This window comes from Periplaneta americana, chromosome 1 (assembly GCF_040183065.1).
Source record: "Periplaneta americana isolate PAMFEO1 chromosome 1, P.americana_PAMFEO1_priV1, whole genome shotgun sequence".
Classification (NCBI taxonomy): domain Eukaryota; kingdom Metazoa; phylum Arthropoda; class Insecta; order Blattodea; family Blattidae; genus Periplaneta; species Periplaneta americana.
In genome coordinates, this window is record NC_091117.1 from 149095727 (window position 1) to 149113416 (window position 17690).

Here is a 17690-nt window from a genome sequence, read left to right on the forward strand (position 1 = left end):
TCGTAATGTTAAAGACGGTAGCATGTGGAAGAGAACAACCACCAGGATCGCCACTGTCGATTTAAAACAACCGCTAGATGGAAGTACAGTTGCTCCATGCAATTCAAATGGGAGTTATGACATGATTCCTTCTACTGTCGCTAGATGGCAGTTTAGTAAACTTTATAAAAATTGTTGCCGTCAAACCTATAATGCTGAGCAATCTGTTATATAGTGAACAGGGGTAGTACCACAGTCTATTATGTACAGTCACGAAGCTCAATACGTAGTAAATATGCATCCATAGATAGTTGCTAACCACCAGGATCATTAATATCGCCTCATGACAGACAATGCGAAATAGTACCGGCACAGTCAATTGTTCCTAGCACCCTCAAAACTCAAGCTTCGTGACTGTATACATTAGACTGTGGTAGTACTATACATGACAGAAAACGACTCTCCAACAGTACCTCGGTGTTGCAGCACTACGACACCAGGTGCATGGTACCGCTGTAGCACGCGTGAAGCTATGGAAACCAGGTCCTCTGTGGGGAAGTCTGACGAAGCTGCTAGACACGTCGTCATTATGGCTGTCAGCATGAATCCCAGCATGGCCACCACTCATCCAATTCGCTGTGAGAGGTAGCGCCTTCTCGTAGCCTGCAAAAACATTATATCAAATTAAGATGAGATGGAACCTAATCCCATTTTTCTGTATCGATACCGAAGGCACGCAACGAAACTTCATATACCTACAAGACTATTTTCTCAAACATAACACATCTCTGCCAGCACGTTCACAACTTCATTTAGATACATACTCACCATTCATAACATATCTGTAACGATATAAGTTTCTACTTATCACTATGGCGTCGTATTCATCGTCATTGTATTCGTTATTATCAGCTAAACCGTCCCTGGCATCACTATTTACGAGTACTTAGTGAACTATTTACTGATGTAATTATATCTACACATTTACCCAGCTATTAAAGTATGAATATTTTATATTTACCAACTTACTAATCTTTCTCGTAATAAAATTTTCCTGTCTCTACATACTCATACCTGATTGTCTATTGTATGTGTATATTCATGCATTAAGACGGATATGAAATAAAGTAAATATACAAAAAGTTTAGAGTATTTGACCGTAGTCTTCGCCGGGTATTTCAAAAGTCAGTTCAAACATTAAACCGCTATAAATATATCTGAGATAGGAAAACAAAAAACAAAAACATCGCAGTGTTGGGTAATCAACGGGGTTTACAAAAAATTGGGAAGGTGTCCGCCGTTCTCTTGTTCAACGTACAGCATTCTGTCTGCAACACATGCACAGCATTTTGCAGATAATATCTTGGAATATTGGCAATTTCTTGCGAGATGGCAGTTTTCAGTTGCAGTAGAGTTGTTGGACGTGTCAGGAAAACTCGTTCTTTAAGGTAACCCCACAACCAAAAGTCGGGCGGATTGAAATCTGGAGATCGCGGAGGCCACATTGTTGAAAAGTGCCTACTGATGACACGATCGCCAAACATCTGCGTAATTAATTGTTTTGCAGGGATAAAGATGTGGGGTGGAGCGACATCTTGCATGAAGATTATGTTTTCCATATCGTGATTCCTCAGTCTAGGGATGACGAAGTTCTGTAACATGCTGTAGCCTAGCGCTCCCCGTTTACTGTAATAGTCTGTCTTATTCCATTATTGTCCACACCTGTGGATTAACGGTTAGCGCGTCTGGGCGCAAAACCAGGTGGCCCGGGTTCAATTCCCGGTCGGGTCAAGTTGAGGTTTTTTCCGGGGTTTTCCTTCTGCCCAATATGAGGAAATGCTGGGTAACTTTAGGTGCTGGACCCCGGACTTATTTCACCGGTATTATCACCATCTCATTCAGACGCTAAATAACCTAAGATGTTGATAAAACGTCGTAAAATAACCTACTAAAAATTAATGGTGGAGTTAACACGCGTCATTGAGGTTCGTCTTCCGACCAAAGGTATCAGTAGGCACTTTCCAACAATGTGGCCTCCGCGATCTCCAGATTTCAATCCGGCCGACTTTTGGTTGAGGGCTTACCTTAAAGAACGCGTTTTCCTGACACAAATCTAACAACCTTACTGCAACTGAAATTACCATCTCGCAAGAAATTGCCAATATTCCAAGACGTTATCTACAAAATGCTGTGTATGGTTCTCAGACAGAATTCTGTACGTTGAACAAAAAAACGGCGGACATCTCAATGTTTTGTAAACCCCGTTGTTTTCCCAACACTGTGATGTTTTTTTTGTTTTTTCCCTATCTCAAATATTATAATATTTATAGCAGTTTAATGTTTGAACTGACTCTTGAAATACCCTATATATCATATTGCCCATTCCTATGTTATAAACTTGCAACATATAAAAGAGAACAACCACTATGATCTCCACTGTCGAAAATGAATATTTTGGTAACGACCGCTAGATTGAAATACAGCTGCAAGTTATGCAATTCCATCAGAGTTATAAAGTGACTTCTTTCGCAATTGCTAGATGGCAGTATAGTGAAATCGATCAAAGTTATCGTCTTGAATGTGCATTAGACTGATCAGTCTTTTATTATGTGATCAGGGTTGTAACTTAAACTTCGTGCTGGTCAATAATGGTCATATTGTACGGTGATACGCAATGACTAAGTCCGTGAGAAGGTTTTGTTGTGGATCATTATTTTCTGTCATATAGGACTCATGTTCGTGTTGTTTGTTGACTTCTTCTTCCACATCATGCTTTGCGTTGACATAAAAGAGAGCCAGTTCTGAATTTACTCACCAATAGTAACATTGTGCGATTTAGTCGCAGATCGTCATTAAATTCCTCCTAATATGTAGGCCTAAATGATGGGTAAATTTTCCCACACTACTTCCACACTAGCTCCGCTACTTAGTTAGACCAACTCCGTATGAGCAAAAAATAATCCTATACAAGAAAATATAGCCTATACAGGCTGCTTCAAAAGTGACTGTCAATAATTTACAGATGTAAAGTACAAACTAACGAGAAAAAAAGCTCCGTAAATTAACGTTGTCGAGATAATGCAAATTTTCTTTTGAGATTTCTCGCTCACAACAATAAGAGCAGATGTGCGAACTTCCATATAGAAGAGGTGATCAAAATGTTGCCCATGCACGCAATGTTGTGCTCTTCTCTGTAGTGATCTGCGAATTCTCTCGGGCAGTCCTGGATAATTTCTTATTTGCTGAAAGGCACCTTCAATCCGAAACCGCAATTCCTGAAGTGTGTTGACCTCAGAAATTTAAACCAAACTTTTACATGATCCCAAACACAGAAATCTAATCGAATTTAAATCCGGTGACCTAGGAGGCCACAGTATATGCCTCCTCTGCGTAAGGGAATATCACATAAACAGTTAATTTGCGGACAAATTATATTGGAGATTTTTGCTTCTTTCAGTGTGTACTTTTCGTCTATAAATTATTGATCATCACCTTTGAAGCACTCTGTGTATACATCTTTTTAAATACCGAGTGCCGTTTTTGAGTTTATACTTTTCATGCCTTCTTTAAGAACAATGGAAGTGACAACCATAGCATTTTTTCCCCACATTCACTCTGTCAAAATTTGATATGCTTTATTTCAAGCTATGCTTAAATCTCTGCCCTTACTACCTTTCTGTCGGTATATATCACTGTCTTTCTCTGTCTCTTCCTCTTTATCTCTTTTTCTTCTGTCTCTAGATTTTTCCTTTCTCCTCTCCATCAATTTGTCTGTCTCTCCTTCCGTCTGCCTTCCTGTCTGTTTGTCTTCTACTGTAGCTACTTGTTCATAAGTAGAAGGTTAACTATCACAAGAATACCTGTATTTCGCGCTGATGTATGAGTATTCTGTCACGAAGTAAGAAAATGGACTCATCTGAACACACTCTTATAGAAAATAGCTAAAATTCACTTAATATGCAGTTTTTATTTGTGCAAAAGTAGGCAATATTCTACACGTATTATTGGGAATGAAGAAAATGCATCTTTCCATCGTACTTACCTTATTTCTAAGCAGAAGATTACCACAAGAATACCTGCATCTCGCAATGACGTATGAGTACTCGATTGTCACCATACCAGCAAGCAATAAAATGGACTCGTTAATACAGGGACATCATTTTATTTTTACTTACATTTTTAATATTAACCTGGCTATACCTTTGGATTCACGGTTTAGAACCAGAAACACCATTTGTTACCCCGTTTCACGACTGGCGTTCGATGATACTGACGTAAAATACAAACAAATCACTTTACTAGGTACAGGAGGGAAGAAAAGTAGTTCATCCACTTACGTAAACTAGGAAATATCGCAATTTTGAGTTTGATAATTTTCATTGGGTTTTTGTTTAATCAAAATACAGTACAGTATTAACAATATGTTTTTACTCACGAATTGAGTTATCCATTCTAACGTATTTATTATGCAGTGTATATTATACTGTCTAAAGCACATTAGCGTACAATATATAGAATGAAGTTAAATTGAAAAACAATCATAATATAGATATTTAAACACTTTTTTGTGCATATTATCGCACTATAGACTATTGCATCTAATTCCAATTATTACCAGTTTCGTCCTTCGTACTAGTAACTCATGTTGAAATAATTCTGTACTTACTCTATAAAAGAGTACCTTACGTACTGTAAATTCAGTCTTCACTTCTGCCCGATCCGCACAGATACTGTCTACTGTCCGTCTAAGTGGTTATGTCGCAGGATCGTAGAAAGAGGGGAAATCACGTGACAGTTAATTACCTAACGAGGCTCTTTTATTTAAGTTATTTTAAACAGTCGTACAGTCAACGCTCGATAACTCGTACTAAAGGGGGCGGAGATCTGTCCGACTTACGAAAAGTCCATCTTATCGAAGGGAAATAAAGTTGTACGTTAGGAATGAACACTAACACCATATATTATCTATACAGCAGCAATATTATACTGAACTTTAATGCAACAAGGTTATCAATACATACCAGTTAAAACGGAGACACAAATAACACAGGTAGTGGACAAAGTGCATTAATCAGAGTCTACTGTAATTCGATGAGTCTATTATAGGAGCATGATGGTGATTGATCTGCCACTTTGTTGTTTTTTTTTACAGCAGAACGTTTGAAAAAGTTGTCAATCTTCTTTTGTGAAAACGTTTGATGTTGCTTGCGAACAATTATCTCACGTACAGTCCTACCAGAATGTATCTGTCACGTTCATAATTAAAATTTCATTTTCGAAAAATTTGGTCCGAGTTATCCGAAGTCCGAGATATCGGGGTCCGAGTTATCGAGCGTTCACTGTATAATATTATGTAGACGTTCAATATCTAACAGAAATTAATGTTTTCAGAAAAGATATGACAGCCCAGCCACTAGCCTTTACAGAGGGACGAGCAGAAGCAGGTGGGGGAAATCGGGATGCGACGTAGGCAAACGGACGACAGTACCTGTGCGAAAATATGATTCAATATTGAAAGCTCTTTCGTCACTGGAAAACGCGAACATATTTCTGGAACGTGCTATAGTCACTAACTCAGTACTGTTTACTATATGCGGCCTTGGTTCTGTGTGGAGGTCAGGTGGAACTTCATTAGTAGAAGTGAAGTACATTTAAAAACTCAGGTACAATAAAAATTGAAGTAAAAATAAAATGATGTCCCTGTACAAACTCTTATATAAAATAGCTAAAATAAACTTAATATGTAAATTTTTTTTTGTCTAAAAACAGCCAATATTCTACACACATTATTGGAGATGAGAAAGATATAGTTAATACCATCCATCTTTCTATCGCAATTATCTTATTCCTAAGGAGAAGGTTATCGCGAGAATACCTGTATTTAGGCTGATACATAAGCAGGCCTATTCGATTGTATCACCATGCCGGCAAGCAATAAAATGAACCGATTTGTACAAACTCTTCCATAAAGCAGTTAAAATTCACTTAATACGTAACATGCATGTTGTGCTGTTATGTAAAAATAAGCGATATTCTGCACAAAAAATTAATCCAGAAAATGTACTCGTAGATAAATGTTAATCTTACCAATAAAAAATCATTCTTAAAACTAGTTCTTTTTTGGTAGGTTATTTTAAGACGCTTTATCAACATCTTAGGTTATTTAGCGTCTGAATGAGATGAAGGCGATAATACCAGTGAAATGAGTCCGGGGTCCAGCACCGAAAGTTACCCAGCATTTGCTCAACCAGGTAACTTGCACCGACCGAGAATCGAACCCGAGCCAACTGGTTTTGCGGCCAGACGCGCTAACTCTTACTCCACAGGTGTGGACTAATTTTTCTTTTAATTTCAAACACTTTTATGAAATCAGTCCAATTCTGGCATTTCACATTCTTGTGAGTTAAAAATATAAAACTAAGTCCCCAGATAACAGTTTTACCACAGTCTAGTATATACTGTACAGTCATGAAGCTTGAGTTGTGAGGGTGCTAGGAACAATTGACTGTGCCGGTACTATTTTGCATTGTCTGTAATGAGGCGATAATAGCGATCCTAGTGGTTAGCAACTATCTACGGATGCATATTTACTACGTATTGACCTTCGTGACTGTATATAATAGACTGTAGTTTTACTTCATAGAATGTTGTTACCTTCACATAGAAAGTCATCCAAATAATACAATATTGTACAAACGTTAAGAAATAGAATAACTATAAATTTACTCAAATGTAGCACTGCTCAAAATAACGAAACAGCTGTTCTCCCCTTCGTCTGTCAATGGTCTGTGTTTCTCGATGCCCAACAACAACGTAGAAGTCACCGAACATATCGCAATCGTCCAGAATATCGCCTCGTTGTTAGACGTGTTTATTACACCTTTACCCGGAATAAATAATTTAGTTGCTTGAAACATTCACGTATTGTGGTAATTTCGGTTCTTCCCATAGTCCTCCGACGTGTCTTATCAATAGAATTCTAGCTACGTAAGACTTAGTCATTATAAGGTAATCAGCAAGGAATTAGAAGATTGCATGACCCAACGCAATAACCTGTCAAGATTTTCGACGGCTGTGCAAATATTGCAGCATGATTAATTCCATTTCCTGAAAGTTAATTGCGCTAATCTTTGAGCACATATTTTCCTGCGATGATGCGTGCGTTGTAATTACCTCGCGCACTACATCCTTCAAATAATAGGGGTCACACGTGAAACGTTTCACGTGGTTATCTGTCCCACATGGGGAGAGATGTTACTGAAACAGTCTTAGGGATCAATGAATGTAGTTTAAGTCAAAAAACGTTCGTTTTTTAATTTTATCTTTATACGAAGTACACAGAGAAGAAAATGATTTCTAGGTTTTCACATAAATACACATTTTCGGCATATCTCGTAAGGGAAAAAATTAAACAAGAGCAATACAAGAAGAACAAGAGAAATACAATGAGAACAGGGGGAATACAACGAAAACAAGGGCAATCAATGAGAACAAGGAAAGGTTAGAAAAACAAGGGGAATACAACGATAACAAGGAAAAGACAAGGAGAAAAGGAGAACAAGGGGAAGACAAGAAGAATAAGGGGAAGACAAATATAATAAGAGGAAGACAGGAGAGTAAGGGAATACAATAAGAACAAGGGAACAGAAGAGAAACAAGGGGAATACATGGAGAGCAAGGAGAACACGGGGAATACAAGGAACAAGGAGAATACAAGGAAAACAAGGGGAATACAAGGAAAACAAGGGGAATATAAGGAAAACAAGGGGAATAAAAGGAGAACAAGAGGAATACAAGGAGAACAAGTGGAATGCAAGGAGAACGAGGGGAATGAAAGAAGAACAAGGGAGGGGGTTGCATTTTTATGTGATGGTCAGTTATCTCACATACATATTGAGGGGAAAGACGTAGTTATACGTCAAAATAATTTTCAGCATGTCGTCTGTCTTTATGTCTGTGTATAACGATTACTCCTGGACTGATTGTTTATATACAGCAATTTCTCCTAAACTATTGGACAAATGTTGCTCATATACAATAATTATTTATTTATGTAATCTGGCAGAGCTAAGGCCAGTAGGCCTTCTCTTCCGCCCAGCCAGACTCTAATTCTAATTGAATACAATTGGTTACATAGTTATTACATTAATACAGGGACATCATTTTATTTTTACTTCAATTTTTATTGTACCTGAGTTTTTTAATGTACTTCACTCCCACCCATTCTACTAATGAAGTTCCCCTCTACACACAGATCCAAGACCGCATATAGTAAACAGCACTGAGTGAGTATAGTACGTTCCAGAAATATGTTCGCGTTTTCCAGTGACGAAAGAGCTTTCAATATTGAATCATATTTTCGCACAGGTGTTGTCCGTTTGCCTACGTCGCATCCCTATTTCCTCCACCTGCTTCTGTTCGCCCCTCTGCAAAAGCTGGGCTGTCATATCTTTTCTGAAAACATTAATTTCTGTTAGGAATTGGACGTTTACATAATATTATACAACTGTTTAAAATAACTTAAATAAAAGGGCCTCGTTAAGTAATTCACTGTCACGTGAATTAGATGCAATAGTCTATAGTGCGATAATATGCACAAAAGAACTGAAGCCTGTATCGAAATGAACGGCCACCATTTTCAAAAATGTTTTTAAATATCCATATTACGATTATTTTTCAATTTAACTTCATTCTCTATATTGTACACTAATGTGCTGTAGACAGTATACAGTAATATACACTGCATAATGAATACGTTCGAATGGCTAACTCAGTTCGTGAGTAAAAACACTTATTCTTAATACAGTACTAAATTAAGATTAAACAAAAACCTAATGAAAATTATCGAACTCAAAATCGCGATATTTCCTAGTTTACGTAAATGGATGAACTACTTTTCTTCCCTCCTATACCTAGTAAAGTGATTTGTTTGTGTGTTACGCAAGTATCATCGAACTACAGTCGTGGAAGGGGGAGCAATCTGTGTTTCTGGTTCTCTAAAGGTATAGCCAGGTTAATATTAAAAATGTTTGTAAAAATAAAATGATGTCCCTGTATATAGACCATAAAACAACATGAAAGTAAATAATGAAAGTTGGATAAGTAATGTTAGTGTGACAATAATAAACATTAGTAAGAAATAGTGATGATGATGATGATGATGATGATGATGATGATGATGATGATGATGATGATGATGATGATGATGATGATGATAACAATAATAATAACAATAATAATGAGATAATTTAAATATTTATTCTGTGATATATATAACCATTAAACATTGAGAAACCTGAAAGAGCTATTATTTTTATCAAGAATTGTTAGAAAAATATTCCGTTAGTGAAAGAAGATGAATACGAGGATGTTCGGTGGGAGGGAATGGATAATATTGAGGAATGTTGTGATCGTGTGTCAAGGTTATGATGGATGGGTAGATTTTGAAAACGAGACGCAAGATAAACAGGAGTGGAGAAATGCAATATGTGAAAGAGAAGGAAAAGACAGTGGATTTTCCTACGATCTTCTAGACGGAGCCAGGACAACATTTCGAGGGATGGTGTTACGTGATTAGCCCGGCGAATATTGGAGATGAAACGGACGCACGTATTATGAACAAGTTGTCTCTGCGCCAAAGTAACGCTTAGGTCATTAAACAGAATATCACAGTAATCGAAGTGGGGCATCACGAGTGTTTGCACTAGACTATGTACCCAACCATTTGCACTCATTTTTCCGAAATCAACTTTCCGATTGACCATTTTCCGAATGACCATTTCTCCGAAACCTACTTTTCCGAATCTTTTTTTCCGAATACATTTCTCTGATTGATCATTTTCCGAATGGTCATTTATCCAAATGACCATTTCTTTTACACTTTCACTGTTTACCGAATCCGTAGTAACCATACAAAATTATCAGTGTTCATTAATATCTTGAAATTAACAAGTCGCAATGGATGTACAAATTATTACTTAGGGTAAACGGGGTATGAAATTATTAATGAATTGTTATATTGTCGGACCATCGGATCTGTGCCCCCGTAAGATATGCGAACTGAACCCTAATTCCTACTCAGCCTCGGTAATTCATTTCTCTCACTGCATTCCTATCTCTCTCTTTTCTATCTCTCTCCCTTTCTCTCCCCCACTACTCACAATTTTGAGCCTTCTTGCAGGACAGTTTATTTGCACTTGCAGTCCAGTGTTGTCAATTCAACATGAACACTGTAGCAACGAGTGGCGAAAGAAATATTATTAAGCAAGTACGTAATAGCATTTTGCGATTAAGAGAAACAAACAGGTCAGTATCTCTTTCCTATAAATAAGGCAACGAAAAGAGCAGCTGCGATCACTGGCGAGGCTTATTTTATTTCAATTGACTACGTATTGAAATTACTTACTTAACTAATACTAATACAACATGTTATGTAATTATACAGGCAGGTCAGAGCGCCTAATAAAGAAAATCAGGGGAGAGGGAGTCTGTGCAGGAGATGAAAAGCTAGAATCACCAGGGAAGAACAGACCAAGGGAACCTTTAATTCTTGTAGATGATAAGAACCGATGTATATTTTAAGCAGAAAGATACAAGAATTTTATACTGTGCAGAAAGAAGTTCCGACATTGAAGAAATTACTGAAGGTTGCGAGAGAAGTAATAATTTCCAAGGTTGGAGAGAAACGCTACGGAAAGTGATTCGAGACATGGGATTTAGGTTTTAAAATTGTAGAAATACAAGATTTATTTTGATTGAAAGAAATGATATTGTAGCATGGAAGACCAGTTATTTATCACACCGTTTGACGGAAGTTTGGCAACATCCCTATTCGGCAAGGTTCGTGGCCTGCTGTTTGACGTGGTGGGAGGAAAACGGGTAGAATGGAGTATAGGCGTTAACTTTTTCAAGAACGACGACAGCGCTGAAGGGGCACAGATCCGATGGTCCGACATTATATATATATATATATATATATATATATATATATATATTACAAAAGTAAAAATGGTCGGGGCGGAAAGATATATTGGGAATGTGTAAGACTGACATAGAAGGAGTGTTCAGCAAGAGCCAAGAGAAATGGTGAAGAAATAGTCATTCATAAAGGTGTTGATGCGTCGCCTCACTCTCTTGCTCCGAATAGAGAGGAAGCACAAGCAGAGTTGGTGAAAAGTAATTTGAAACGAACCGCACAGAATCACCCAGAGCTTCATCCAGGGCAGATTTTAAGGAACGAATTTCAGCCAGTGCCTTCAAGTGTCCTTTGTTTAATGCCTGAAAGGGAAAATGTTTAAAAAATCTTTAAGATGAGTAAGAAGGACAGAACAACCGAGAAATCCCTCATCCTTAGACGAACTTGAAGAAACTCCCGATCGTTACCGACAAACACTCCAAGCTCTTAACTTTAACAATTATTTCATTTAATATTCTTGATTTCGGAAAACAGGTCCTACGAAAAATGGATTTCGAAAAAAATGGGCATTCGGAAATGAGGAATTCGGAAAAATGTTCATTCGGAAAAAAGGACATTGGTTTCTGACAAATTACCTGAAACCGTACCCAACATGCACGTGTCAGTTCAAGTCAGAATAATTCACATGAATTATAATATCATCATCAAATGTTCTTCGGATTAGGCCGTTGGGCCTATTCCGTCTCCTGGATTCAACTGGTCCCTCCAACGCTTCTTCGGTTTGCCGATGTTTCTCCTTCCTCTTGGTGTGTAGTTTAGGATATTTTGTGGTATTCTTTCTGGGGGCATTCTGATCACATGGTCTTACCAATTTCTTCTGTATGTATCTAAAATTGTAGTTATGTTTTGTATTTTTAATATGTTGCGAATGTCCTCGTTTCTTTGGTGATCAAGAAGTGTATAACCTGCTAGTGGCCATAAGAGTCGCATCTCTGCTGCTTCTAGCCTTCTATAATATTATTATTATTATTATTATTATATTATTACTAAAAATAATTAATGCGTTTAAATTTACAAAAATAATGCAAAATTATGATCTATTCGAAAAGTGGTGTGAAGTTACGCATCCCTCCGGTAAGATTTCCTTTTACGGATAAGATGCAGTGACAAATTAAATGGTATAGCCAGTACGTCTCCAATAACTGTATTGTAAAAAAATTATTTACTATTTTTTACATAAATACTCTTTTTCTTCAATTGAGTGTTTCTTCAAAGAAAACGATTTGATCTAGAAATACATTCAAGAATTATTTTGAAAAACTAACACGCTAACCATTACATACGTAGTGCAAGTAAAGGAGTTTTAATGACGCAAGAATAAACTTGGAATTTAGAAGACTGCAGGGAGGAGATTAGTGTAAGTCTCAAAATATACAGACAGGATTTGTTCCACGCCACAAACAATTTAAAAGAGAGGAAATATCGGTAGAATAGAAATAACGCTTGCTTTGTGTAATAAAATTACCTGAGTTTAAAGTTAGTTATAAACATCATCTATTCAAGAGGGGTTGTCCATAAATTATTTTCATTTGAAATATCATCTTGCGGTGCAAGTAGTAGGACACATCTTTCACGGTCTTTTCTATTCTACAGACGTCACCTTCTAATGGTACACACTGCTAACATTAACGATCCTTTAACGACCGAGTTACGGCAGTATGACAGCTACATCTAAAATACCACTGCGGTGACTTAGTGGTCACCTGTCAGGCAGGCGGCCCGGGTTCGAGTCCCGGTCAGGTCTGGGGTTTTTCATTGAAAAATCTATAGTAACACTTGTGCCGGACAAGGTAGCACTTAGGGTTTTTCTCGGGATTCTCCGTTTTTTTCCCATATTAGGCATCTAGCCTACATCATTCCGTCACCATTTCTCCATTTCTTTATCATTCCACAGGCCTGCAGAACTCGCAACTATGACGTCAGCCTCACTCCACTTCTATTGGGGATGATCGACTTCCGCCCCGAGAATGAATGTTGATGCAGCCGAGCGTAACTAGAACGTCGTGACCGCAAAGGTAGAAAAGGTGGGTGGGGTAAGAAAGGGGAGGAAAGCAGTCGCTCTCAAGAGCTACAGTTCTGCAGGCCTGTCATTCCATAACATTCCCCGATCGCCGGCTGGCGACGCAAGGATGGGGCTGGCCTAGGTTGCCTGTTCGAAACCTGGGTACGCAGCGAACCTTAGTGTAGTCAGCCGGTGTGGGTTTGGGAATGCGCCTAGCTTGAGGGTCAGCGCATTACATCGTAACAGGTCGCAGTGTTGGGCCATAGTGTCCCCTCCCGTAAATTCCATCCCATTCCATACATCTAAAATGGAGGAAATGTCATTCCGAAACCTGTCCGGGAGACTTCATGATAGTAGTCCCATCACTGGACTATCCAGCGCCAGGCTAGAAACCTCTCACGGGGAATCTAAAATTGTTTCAAGCCACAAATTTCTTGCATTCTGTGTGCGGAAACGGGCCATCTTGTTTAGATCGTGAAGAATTACGATAATATGATGCGTTTTATTATTTTATGCTCGACCATGCCGAAATGTAGTAATTATACACCTGGTAGCAGCCCTTTAATGGACCTCATTAAAGTACACCTATTCATTAAATTCCAGGTGTTCCACCAATCAGAAAACATCACTGTAGCAATATGAAAGCGCAAGTATCGATTATTCTCGGATATGCAAGCGAAAGACAACTAGCGAAACGTCACGGAGGCTGGAAATCCAATAATGTCGCAGAAGGTTATGTTCTGTTACTATAATAATTAGCGTTAATTGTAAATAATATTCAAATAAATTCAATTTGTCATCTCGTTTTTCAATGTATAAATCAATTTCAAGGTTATATCAAGATTAAAGTATATTTTACTCTCTAGATTATATCAAGGTCAATGACATTTGTTTCTCGGGAAAAATCAATACTTTCGCGTCTGCGCACATCTCACAATTTACGAGATATTGCACAAGGTCAGTTCCGCTTCCCAGTCAGATAAGAATAACATGAATACTTATGAATAATTTCAAGTTAGAAATATGGTCGAGCATAAAAAGTCGTATGAAACTTGCCTATAATGGTAATTAAGACGCTCGTATGAAATTTATGAAACTCGCTTGCGCTCGTTTCATAAACATACTCGCGTCTTAATTACTAACATTATAGGCTCGTTGCATAATGTACTATTTTTACAGCTACCTAGTTGGTCTATAGTAGGGGTGGGAAACTCGTATTGTAAACAGAGCAGTCAGCGTGAGTATCTACGTACAACAGCAACTGTAGCGGGAGAAGCTAAGCTGTCTGAGAAAGTCTGTTTCCCGCCCCTGGTTTATAGACAAGTATTAAAGAATGTTATTACACTTGAATGGTGAATTTGCAAAACGACTTAAGTCCACATTTTTTGGGTTTTGAGTTGAGAGCATGATTATGTTACTGTGTGCAAGGGGCATCGTTTAGTAGCAAAATGACGTTGATCTACGACTTTTGTACAGCTTTTATTAGCAGCAGAATATTTGGTTAAGGGGTAAAACGACTTTAGTCCTGGACTTAAGTTCTTTTCCCTGTCAAGTGCTGAAGAAACTTACATAATATGTAATTTTAATCATACACTCAGCTGATCAATTTGTTTTTTGTCTGTTGTAATTGGTAATTCTTTCCGAACTTATCTCACGTTTACCTTTCATTCCAGTGCATTCTTCAGTAGACAGTTCTATTCATCCAGTGACACAACCAATTGCCTTTCTACTTCTTGATTATTTTCAGCATCATTCTTTCTCCACACTTTCCAACACATTGGTTTATCGCCGATCAATGAAACCAAAATTCAAGATATTCGTAAAATGCTTAAGTACATTCGTGATGAAGAAGATGTGCATACATTTTACGAAAACATTATAGCATGGAAGGCAACAAAGAATTGAAAGATGACAAGGCGAGGGAGCACTCAGATTTGTGAAAAAATGGCCAAAAAATGCAATTTTTGCTTTATGCATATAAAATTACCTTGATGTTTCAGCTTTCTAAAAGTGGTTTCACTTCTGCCCTCCGACCATTTAAAGGTCTTTAAATGGCCGTTTAAATGCCTTGATGCGTAACACAGGCGTGGGCGTGTCATCTCCCTGCTGCCTGCCAAGCGAGAAACATGGAAGTAATGTAATTTGTTTGTTATTAATTCATATTTCCCGCAAAAGGTCAGGTGACAATGTGTGTGGTAAGCCTGCAAGAATGAGGGATATTTCTGCAAGAGCAGAGCTTCCAAGTTTGTTTTTGTATAAAAAAGAAACGCTGTTTGTTGTTGGTCGTACTTTCACACGTGTTTCACAGTACCTTCATTGTTCCAGGTTAATTTGGTCGTTATATTAGATTGTAGAGTGTTCATAGTATTTTTGTTTACTTGTTTCTGATATAAACTCGTTTTTACAGTTATTTTAGTAGTGTATATAGTGAAATTATAAAGTTATATAATTTACAAAATCACGTGTAGGTTAGAAAATTTTTCTATATAGTGTTCATTAGATTTTTACATAGCTTAGGTTTATTTCGAGTGATATATTATAATTTAAAATGGGTAGAATGTCAAAAAAGAAATTAAAAACAAGATTATTGGTGCACAAGAGGTGGAATAAGAATGATAGGCCTACACCAGACATTGAACCCCAGCCTTCTACTTTAGTTGAAGAAAATAGGCCTACTGTTATTCCTATAGCTACAGCTGATTCACGTCCTTCAGCAAGTGTGAGAAAATTATCAACATTCAATGTAAAGCAAGATAATTTAGGCCTTCTTATAAGTGAGAGTAAAAGGGCAAATAATTATGTGTTATTCCATACAAGTATGTTGGAAAATTTATTTCAAAGTTTGATATGTGTCAAGTGTGGTGCCACAGGTCTGAATACAGTGGTAGAAGATTTTCAAGGTTTTGCTGCTAATGTAACTGTGAAATGTCCTGCCTGCCAGACATGCTGTGCACAGACATATACAAGCCCTCGTGTCTCCTGTGAATCATCATCTAGACCACCATTTGAGGTAAACAAAAGGGTAGTGTCTGCTTTTTCAGACTTTGGTAGGGGGTATGCAGCCATTGAAAAATTTTGCATGTCAATGGGGATGCATGTCATGAGCAAGTCAACTTACAATTCACATTTACAAGATAGGGCAGAAGATGACAAAATATTGCGTCATAATGTTTTAGATATGGCACATAATGCTGTTCGAAAAGCATATACAGGTCTGAATCAAGATCAGGGTCCTGAAAATGTTGTAGACATAACTGTGTCTTATGATGGAAGCTGGCACAAAAGAGGCCATATGTCACACTATGGTGTAGGCATAGTTATTGATGTACTGACTGGTCTTGTCATAGATTTTGAGATACTTTCCACATATTGTGCCACATGCAGTAACAAGGTAAAAACTCTCAATAAAGACAGTGAGGCATATAAAGAATGGATGCAAAACCATAAAGAAAGTGGTGAATGTGAGGCTAATTATAGTGGGTCTGCAGGGTCGATGGAGGTGGCAATAGCTGAAGTTCTGTGGAAACGTTCAGTAAATGTATGTGGCATGCGATATGTTACTATGCTCTCCGATGGTGACTCTAAAGCCTTCAACCATCTACAGTCCCTGAAGGTGTATGGAAACGAAGTAAAGTTACAGAAAGATGAATGTATCAATCATGTATCTAAAAGACTGGTGACAGGATTGAACAATATAGTGAGTGAGTGGAGAGCAAAGCGTGTGACAGTCGGTGGTACTAAAACAGGCAGACTGACAAAGGAAACAATCCTAAAGCTGCAGCTGTATTATCGGCAGGCAATTAAAAACAATATTCCAAATGTGCAACACATGAAGACTGCAATATATGCCACTCTGTACCATGCAATGTCTACAGATGAAAAGCCTCAACACTTAAAGTGTCCCGGCGGAGCATCATCATGGTGCTTCTATAATCGTGCTACAGCCAGAGGTGAAATACCACCAAAACATGACAAGACCACGATGACAACAGTACTGGATTCCTCAGTAGTAGCTAAAATAATACCTGTGTACCAAAAGCTTGCCAGTAATGAACTTCTTGAAAGGTGCAAGCAAGGCAAGACACAAAACACCAATGAATGTCTACATAGTGTCATATGGAACTATTGCCCTAAGACTGTTTTTGTGGCAAAAAAGAAAGTGGACATTGCTGTTACTTCAGCTGTTAGTGTTTTAACATGGGTTGTGAGGTTAGTGAAAAACTAAAAGAATCTGCAACTGGCTTGGACATGAGTGAGAGTGGAGTGAAAGTAAGTGTGCAACGCGACAAGCGAAGAATTAATCAGAGTGAAGTAACACACAATACTGGACACCGTTCAATCAGGAAAAGGTTGAAGTTCTCTAAAATGGCTTCTCAACACCAGAAAAAGAGAGCAGAGGGAACCACATATGGAGCTGGGCAATTCTAAGGTAACATATCATGTTAGAAGCATGTTTTATTTCAATGTTATTTTTCTCCCATTTAAAATTTTTAATATACTGACAACTTCAAATGCCTATTACAAAAGAAGTTGTGACTCAATAGAGTTGAAATTTGCCACACATATAAACGAAAGTGTAATAAAAATAGTGACATATGCTTTTTTCCAATCTGCATGCAGGAGCTGTGCTATCATTAAAAGAAAATAATAATTATAATAAAATTCATTATTTTTCTTAAATATGAAAAATAATATTTTTTTTTATAAGAAAGAAACATGATAAAACAAAAAGCA

General features: G+C 37.6%; 1 protein-coding gene across 1 annotated transcript in view; it reads right to left on the bottom strand.

The window, feature by feature from the left end:
- Positions 1-17690, bottom strand: part of LOC138709330 (probable glutamate receptor) — a 112032-nt gene that overhangs the window by 25920 nt on the left and 68422 nt on the right. Inside the window, exon 3 of the mRNA XM_069840027.1 lies at positions 453-642. Within this exon, the coding sequence (XP_069696128.1) occupies positions 453-594 (142 nt within the window). The 5' untranslated portion in view covers positions 595-642. The remainder of the gene's footprint in view (positions 1-452; positions 643-17690) is intronic.